Source organism: Plectropomus leopardus, unplaced genomic scaffold, assembly GCF_008729295.1.
Source record: "Plectropomus leopardus isolate mb unplaced genomic scaffold, YSFRI_Pleo_2.0 unplaced_scaffold3546, whole genome shotgun sequence".
Lineage (NCBI taxonomy): Eukaryota > Metazoa > Chordata > Actinopteri > Perciformes > Serranidae > Plectropomus > Plectropomus leopardus.
The window spans coordinates 3,856-13,102 of NW_024638755.1; the positions used below are offsets into that span (position 1 = coordinate 3,856).

At 40.2% G+C, this 9,247-nt stretch overlaps 1 protein-coding gene across 1 annotated transcript; it reads right to left on the reverse strand.

Moving 5' to 3' along the window:
- Positions 1-244: 244 nt before the first annotated feature.
- On the reverse strand, positions 245-2,653 carry LOC121938838 (ubiquitin carboxyl-terminal hydrolase 37-like). Its single transcript, XM_042481993.1, has 8 exons — positions 2,537-2,653; positions 2,290-2,441; positions 1,427-1,526; positions 1,133-1,209; positions 882-990; positions 691-751; positions 383-543; positions 245-289 (listed from the first exon to the last, which is right to left on the reverse strand). The coding sequence occupies exons 1-8, from the start codon at positions 2,651-2,653 to the stop codon at positions 284-286; spliced, it is 783 nt and encodes a 260-aa protein (XP_042337927.1). The 3' UTR covers positions 245-283.
- Between the last annotated feature and the right edge of the window lie 6,594 nt (positions 2,654-9,247).

The following is a 9,247-nucleotide window of genomic DNA, read 5'->3' on the forward strand; positions in this document are numbered from 1 at the left end:
CGGCGGCGAGGAACAACTTCCTGTCACAGGAAGAAACCTCGGGAGGAACCAGGCTCTCTGAGAGCAACCCCTCCTCCTGAGGGCTGGGGGGAAACTCCTGCTGCTTCACGCTGCTGCTCCTCTGGTGGGCCGCTGGTCGTCCTTCACCATCCGGTGGTCCATCACGGAACGTCCATCCTCGCCTTCACGGCCTGCGGAAACACAGAGAGAGAACAGACATACCTACCTGAGCCCAGATCACTGGGCGGGATCATCACGCCTCCACGTGGCCTCCTCCACTGCTCTACATCTGAGAACACACAGAACACTTGGAGTCAGTACAGAGTCGCTGGACTAACTGTCAGAGTCCGTGTGACTCCAGGATGTGACGGTGTCCTCTTACCATCCGTCGCTGGTAGAAAAGGATGTAGGCGTCACGCTGACGCTGCTGGCAGACCGAGGACCCGGTGGTGCGTGTGACCTCTGAGTCGTTGAAGGTCAGCCAGCGGTCAGCGGGGTCATCCAAATCCACATCTGGATGCAGACCTTCACTGATGTAGTGTCCTAACGGGAGACAAATCAGCGTTACATCAGATGTCTTAACAAGTAGAGGTTATAAAACATAGACTAAGATCAGATATACAACAGTGATTTAACAGCAACATGAAACATTTAATGTCTCCTTTCTCAGGAAAAGAAAAGATGTCTTACCTGCGTGCGCTCCGGAGCCGAGATGGCTGATGATGCTCACCAGACTGTACCAGCCGTCACCCTGAGAGGGAACACAGGGAACAAGAGTTAGCTACACACACACACACACACACACACACACACACACAAACACCAGTTCACACAGACCAGATGTTTCCTTTGTAGTTGATCTCAGACGAGTTATTTCTTACCTGCTCTGAGACCACCATCAGCTCCCTGAAGAGGTCGACCTGGTCTCTCAGCTTCTGCAGCCCCAGCCGCGGCGTGAAGGTGAACCGCTTCAAATGCAGCATCAGCACTCTGTGGACAGGAAGTGAAAAGAAGAAAACGTGTGAGCAGGTTGCACAAGATCGATGGTGTTCATTCTTAATAATTTTCTCAAACATTTCACAGTTAATCTCAATTATCTAGTATTTAATCAACTCTAACTATTGTCACTTACTTGGGCAGCGTGACGAAGGCTGACTGCTGGCTGGACGAGTTGGCGCCGCAGTCGCACCTGAAATCCAACTCTGACTCCTGAAACAGCACAGAGACAACATGCTGTCAGATATACATGAACTAACAAGGACTGTGTGTGTGTGTGTGTGTGTGTGTGTGTGTGTGTGTGTGTGTGTGTGTGTGTGTGTGTGTGTGTGTGTGTGTGTGTGTGTGTGTGTGTGTGTGTGTGTGTGTGTGTGTGTGTGTGTGTGTGTTGCTGTGATGATGTCACTGGAAGAGGACAGGTGGATCTTACCTTCAGGTAGTCCTGGATCATCTCCTGGACTGAGCTTCCAGGCTCCAGGTTGAGAGACAGGTTGGTGAAGTTCTCCTCGTGTGCAGAAGAAGCTCCACAGCTGCTCATTAAGGGGGACAGGACACAAAAAATTACAGAGGTGATGACAAAGGCACAGAGTCGAACAGATGGATTCCTTAATCAAGACAGTGCAGGCTATACGTTCATTTTTCAAAACGTGAGGTTATTAAACAAATTTCAGGACTGTTTCAGTAGCTCAAAGATAAACAGTCAGGCTGCGTCCACAATCTTGTCCTCTATAGTGCTCTACATCTACTGCCCAGCACTTTACCTGACTGTGTGTCCCAATGTAACTGCATGCAGCTCAGGCCTCATTTGCACTGCATGGTTCAACTCAACTCAACTCTCTTTTAGCACAGGTCCTTTTCTCCATTTCGATGTTTCTAATGCTGATAACATCCTCTCAGTGGAGGGGGGATTCTCAGCTAATCGCCAAAGCAGTAGCTCAGCTATTTAAAAGCAGCGCGTTGATGCAGGCGGTCCTGTGTCAGTGCTGATTCCCTTTGACCAATCAGCGTCTGCAGCGTTTTAACTGTCTTCTAGTAACGGCTCAGCTAACTTGAAACCTCGACAAAGTTGTACTATCCACACAACTTTTATCTACTAAAGAAAGCCAAAAAAAGGAGTTGAGTTGAGTTTGATCCGTGCCGTACCACGCAGCAGAGGGATTTAGAGTCACGGTGAACAGGCAGTAAACTGCTGTTGGCCTGGATGTAAAGTGTGAAAGTGATACACGCAGAGACTGAAAGTGTGTTGGCATTTGTCTCCTGCTGTGTATCCTGTGTTTCTCTCTGTTGTCTTACCTCTTGCAGGTCCAGGTGGTCTGCATCCTGAACCCAAAGTGTCTCTCCACGGGGCACCTGTAGCTCCATCCCACGCTGGCAGCGACCTCCTGCAGCAGCAGGGACTCTCTGCTCATCTGAGCCAGAAGAGTCGTCAGGAACTCGTGAGCATCCTGAACACACAGAGACACACACAGAGAGTTTGAAGCACAGAGAGCAAACTATCAGGAGGAGAGAACAACAACAACAATCAGACTGGATGACTCACTTTCTGGCAGAAATCCTCAAACTCAGGAGCCCGGATTGAGACGAGCCACTTGAGGCTGTAGAGGGCCGTGAGCTTCTGGTCAACGTTTACGGAGCGGTGACACAGCACGATGTTCATGAAGCTTCTGCAGAGGGTGGAGAAGAAATCAGAGGTAAGTTTCCACTGTTATTTCACTTTGGTCATTAGGATAGAGTCTGTGTGTGTGTGTGTGTGTGTGTGTGTGTGTGGTGTGTGCTGTACCTAAATAGTTTAGCTTCAGGCACCAATTGCCACAGCTCCTCCCAGCAGCGAACGTCTGTGGTGAACTGCGCCAGCGTGATGAGACTCTGGAGGCTGGAGTTCATGTAGCAAATCTGGGATGGATTTGGAAACCTGACACACAAACAGAACTCATCTCAGCACACACGAGCATCACGAACACGGACAAACTGGAGCTCTTTTTCTCTTTCCTTTTAACATTAGAGACTTTTTCAATATCAGTTTCTATGATTTGTTGAAAAAGCAGCAAAGATGTTCTTCCAGGATGAAGTGTTTGACAGAAAACTGTGTTTCTTGTGTTTTTTGGCAGATTTACTCACCCAAACCATTTCTGCTGAACTGCCGGCCTCCGAGTGCTGATGATCTGCGGGACATCATCTACATCACTGAAGTGGACCTGACGAGTTCTGGTTCTACAGAAAGAAAGACACACAAACACACGGTCAACAAACATGACAGACATTTTCAACTGAAGTAAGCATCGTGGATCTATCAACAGAGCTGATGTGACTCAAGCGTCCACTGAAGAGATGAGAAAGTAGGCCACGCATAAAACAGGGTTCCCACAGATCCTTAAAAAACCTTCAAAGATATTACCTACCATGAAGAGGTCACACGAGCATTTCTTTACAATTTCTTGTATATTTTATAGACCCAAACGATGAACTGACAAATTGAAATAATAAATTTGCAGAGTAATCGATAATCATCGTTAGCCCTACGACTAATATTTGTATAACTGTAGTGGGTGGAAACGTGCATTTATTCACTTTTTTCTTTCATCAGTCAAATTTGCATATAAAATTGCACTAAACTCAGCTCTCTAACCCAACCAAGACGACTGAAGCCAGCAGCTGCTAGAAACACAAACGAAGAAAAAGGCACGGAGAAAAAGTTCTGAACCCGTCCATTAAGAGTAAAGAAACATTACAAATCTAATCAGACATCCAGTGACAGCTTTAGAAATGGCTGAGACCAAATTTCAGTTGGTACCAGAAACAGTTCTGAGCATGGATCCTCGCCCCCTCTCTTATTGTTGTTGTGCTTTTGAATAAGAAGTTAGAGCGTGTGATTGGGTGGACGTACCTGTTGGAGGACGTGTCCCTCGTGGTATGTGGACGGCTCACACAGGCTGGACCACGGGACACTCGTCTTCTTCTTCTGTTTCTCCTCCACCTCCTTCTGGGCTCTTCGTCCTCTTCCTCAGGGATGAACGCCACCACCTCTCAGTGACCTCATCTGGAGCATGAGGAGTCTCGCCTGCAGCTGGAGCCACACTCGATGTTTTCTCTGTTAGCGGAAAAACAAACTCTCAAGGTTCAGTATTCCATGTTTTTCTCTGTAATGTACAAGTCCAGTCAAAAAGTGTGTGTGTGTGTGTGTGTGTGTGTGTGTGTGTGTGTGTGTGTGTGTGTGTGTGTGTGTGTGTGTGTGAGACTTACTTTGCAGCGGTCAAAGGCTCTGCATATCCAGCAGCGCTTCTTGTCTGCTTTGACATGTCCTGCTGTTGTTGTGGTGGCTGGATCATGTTGGATCGCAGGTTCCTCTGGACGTCTTTTTGTCTTCTAAAAAAATCATCAGAATAAACCATGTTGAGTATATTTTGTTCCCAGAGCCTAAATATGAATCCTACAAAAGATTGAAAATGGGTTCATGTGAAGCCTTGGCACTTCCTGTGCAACATACCAAAAGTCGGCCGAACAGTCTGTCCCGCCAAGGAGTCCTCCCAGGACGATCCTCCACAGAGGGCTTGGCGGCAGGAGCGTCTCTGAGACTCTGGTGAGAGAGACACAAACACAATTCATTAGCAGAGATTGTTCAAAGAGATGAATCATTCTTTATTGTAAATACAACATGTTAGCAATGTCAACTTTTAGTCAACTAAATAGTCAACTGACACAAAAACAAGTCCAACAATGTCAGCAACTGATTCAACAATTAAGTCATTTATTGAGCAAAAAATCTCTTTTGAATCATCGTAAACTATAAATGATTCATATCTTTGTCCAGACCATTTAAATAATAAGATGTAGATATAACATTTATTTCATTTATAAAGTATAATGAAACACAATTCATGCTATGAAATCTGAGCAAAATGGCTTGGTTTGTTTAAAAAAAAAACATTTGGAAGAAGGAACTAAGTGAACTGGTTAAAAGAAAATAAAGATGCATTTGGTAACATCAACATGTGAATGAAACTCAACAGTCAACTAAAAGTTGCATAATGTTGCTTTAATGCAGGTGTGTCTATTTAACTGGCAGCGTGGAGAGTTTAGTTACTCTTGATAGCCTATTTTTTAACTCCTTCATATAACTGATTTGATCAAAATATCACAAAACACCACTTTAAACTGCATCAAACTATGCAGCTCTTTCTATTTGTCTAGTTATCAAGTTAACGTCTTCAAAGGTAACTTTTCTTACCTTACACTAGAGACAGAGCGAGGTCTTCTGCTCTCCACAACCTTCTCAGCTTTCTCAGCTGCCTTTTGATTTCTCTGTAAAAGTTGAAGTAAAATATATTTCAGTGCAAGTTGTCAAAAAAGATTTGCTTCATAGCTGACTTCAGAGACAACAGAATCTACAAAAACTTGCTGAAAGATCTGTAATACATACCTGTCGTCCACAGCAAGGTAGATTGAACATGGTTGCCGATGGTTTTGTAGCTAAAGTCAGCTCTCTCAACAAAGGGTTAACCTGTTCAAAGCGTCTGCAAATGTCAAACTGAGAGCCTGTGACTCTGAAGTCCTATTAGAAGATGTTCCGTTCAGAATTTCTCAAGATTCTACTGTTTTGTTCCATCTGTTCCATAATAGAATGCATCCATGAGCCTTTTTTAAACATGGCACCCGCTAACCAACAGTGACATACTGCAACTTTTGGCCTCTAAGTACACATGAAAAAGTTTCAAAGATTTCAGCAAGCCATATAAAGTAGACGGGTATTCATGTTGAACCTTTGAACATGTACACAAAATTGGAAAAATTCATAGAATGCAAAATACACATGAAAAAGTAAATAACAAGCAAGAAAATGACAGACATGAGCAAACAAATTTAAAAATAAACATGTATTTTACATATAACATTTTAAAACATAAAAAGAAATGAAAATGACCTGATAATATGCAACTTTAAAAAAAACTAAAAGACAAAAAAGAAAAAAAAGTCCAACAATTTTAAAATGTGAAACATTTAGTCATTTAATTGACAAAAAATCTCTTTTGAAATCGTAAAAATAAAATTCATATCATTGTCCAGAATTTAAATAATAAGATGTAGATATAACATTTATTTCATATATATAAATATAAATGAAACACAATTCATATATAAATGAGCAAAATTGGTTTGTTTATAAAAAAACATTGGAAGAAGGAACTAAGTATATATAAATATAATATAAAGATGCATTGGTAACATAAATATGAATAAATCAACATCAACTAAAAGTTGCATTTTTTTTTTTTTTCCTGACAACTTTCCCTTTTTTGTGGTTAGTTTTCTCACTCTTGCATAACACTTTTTTTTTCAAAACAAATTTTATGTTGATTTTTTGTTTTTATAGTCAAACTTGCAATTTTGCCATTGCCTATTTTCCATGTGTTTTTGAAAGGTTTTAAACCTAAACTAGCTTGAGAAGGCATCTGAACACAGCACAAGAAAACTGCTCTGCTTTCCAGCTGCCCTTTTCAAAGGGTTCTCTGGAAAAGTTGAAGTGATAATCTTATTATCAATAATTCCCATAAAAAAATTTGCTTCATAAAGCTGCTTAGAGTCAACAAAATCTACAAAAACTTGCTGAAAGATCTGTAATACATACCAATCCAAAGCAACGGTAAATTAGATTGAACATGGTTGCCGATGGCAAATTTTGTAGCTAAAGTCAGCTCTCAACAAAGGGTTAACCTGTTCAAAGCGTCTGCAAATGTCAAACTGAGAGCCTGTGAAAACAAAAAACAGAAAAACATCGATAACAAACACAAAACAGTTTTTTAAATAGTGAATAATTTATTTAGTTTGTTCTGTACCACACTATCGTCTATATTATTTCAAAAAATATATATATATTTACATATATATATATATATATATTGTGTTTTGTGTTTCTCTGGACAACTTTCCTTTTTTTTGTTGTTATTTTCTCATCAGCAACACTTCTTTTTTAAAACAAATTTTATGTTGTTTTGTTGTCACCTTTTACTATTTAGTTGCAATTTTTTGGCCATTGCCTATTTTCCATGTGTTTTTGAAAGGTTTTTAAAAGCTCAACTAGCTTGTGGAAGGCATCTGAACACAGCACAAGAAAACTGCTCTGTATCCAGGTTTCAAAGGGTTAATGATAAGTCCGGTGATACTCTTATTATCAATAATTCCCATAAAAAAATCCCACTTTCATAAAGCTGCATAGCTGTCCAAAAACACTGATAAAAACCACCAATAAGCCACACTGTTGCACTGAGGGAGCTCCATTCTGCACACACAGGTTGGGCCCCAGCATGGAGATCTTGATCCCCACTAGAGGTCGCTAAAGTTTCACTGTGGGTAACCAGGCATGTATTGTTTTTTATACAGTATAAACAGAAGGCCTGTATGTCAAGACTGTATTCATTTCTGTGAAGAAAAGTAAGTCAAATAGTTTTTGTTTAAAGTTTAGATTGTTATTCAGGTTATTCTTATGAAACATCTCACAGGACAAGGACACGGTGAAGACCAGAACACAAGCTGGACTCACAGAGCCTTCCCTCTCTGCTGGTCGGCCTCGTCCTGCATTATATGGACCAGGTGGTTATACTGCTGTGGGACACCTTATACCAGATGTTTCTGACCATGTGTCTCCCTTTTTGTTCCTCACTTATGATGTGAAATAATATGGCAGAAAAGTGGCACAGTGAAACTGACCTTTGACCTTTTGGATATAAAATCTCATCATTTTATCCTTTTAGGCACTTGTGCAAAATTTTGTCATAATTTAAGTATAAATTCTTGAGTTATTGCCAAAATTAAAAAATGTTTGAGAGGTCATTGTGGCCTTAACCTTTAACCTTTGACCTTCATGTCCAAGTTGAAATTTGAGCCAAAGAAAATGTGTTCTTGACATAAATGGGGACAAAAATAGAATGGACAGGCAGATGGACGGACAACCCAAAAACATGCGGGCTTCGCCGGCACAGAGGCATAAAAACTCTGCAGACTGAACTCTGAAATCAGTTGTTGTAAATGACTTTAAAAAGTAAATGACTCGATCACATTAGGTTAAAGCACAAGTTCATTCACTTCTGTAAGCCTTTATTTTGATAGTCCCATTTCCTTTTTTGATCCTATGAGACCTTTATTTTGATGCCTGTTTGGAGGGAAACAGGATACTGTGGCCAAAATGTTTGAGAACAAAGGAGGGAAAACAGTGAAACTTTACTCTGCAATATCAAACTGGCTTTCTTGTAAAGTCGAGCGTCCGGCTGGAATGGAAACAAGGTGCAGTGATATTTAACATGTTTTCTTGTTTACGTTGCTGGTGTGTGTTTTAATTGACTGGAGGAGAAAAAAAAAAGTGTTGATTTATGCATCACTGTCACTGTCATGCTAAAAATAGCTGCATGATTAACCCTTTGAAACCAGGAGTAACATCACTTTTCCTGTGCTGCTTTCAGACACCTTTCACAACAGTCTGAACCTGTGAATCCTGAGCAAATTGCTGAGGTTTCTTTCAGAAACATGTTTATTTAAAAAAATGGCAATGAGCACTTTGATAAGAAATCATCCACAAACTGCAAGAAATAAGTAGATTCAGAAAACTTATTTTGAAGAGTTAAGGAAAATGTATTTTTAAAAAGCCATGGGAAACTGTATAATGTTAAAGGAATCTTACAATTTTTAAGCACTTTTTTAAAACTTTTTTTTTATTTATTTTTTTTTTTTACCTATTTTCAGGTAAGTTTGTTGTTTATTTAAATAATCTAGTACTTTTTTTCATTTTGTTCTCTTCTCTTGTTTTTGAAAGCAAGCCAGTTTTCTCAGGTTTGTTGAGACTTTCATGTGTGTGTATACAAAAGCAATGTCATGTATATGTGTACTTAAAATAGTATCAGTGCTCCTACAGCTCATGCCAGAAGGAACTTCTGACTTTTTAGGGCTTTTATTGATTGATACATAAAACATGACTTTTTGGGTGATGTTATGAATTTTTTCCTGTTTCTTTTTTAAAAGTACCATGCATTTCAAATTTCAAAATCCTCCTTTTTGTCAAAGATTAACTTAATACATTTGAATACCATTCAGGCCCTTTTTTTAAATAATGAATTCAGTGCCTTTTTAAGACATTTTTTAGGGATGAATTCAGTGCCTTTTAAGACTTTTTAGGGATGAACGGGAACCCTGAGTATTTATGGATAATGGTTGTGTTTGCAAAGGGATAAGAGCTTGTTTTATTTATTTCTGTGTACTTTTGTAG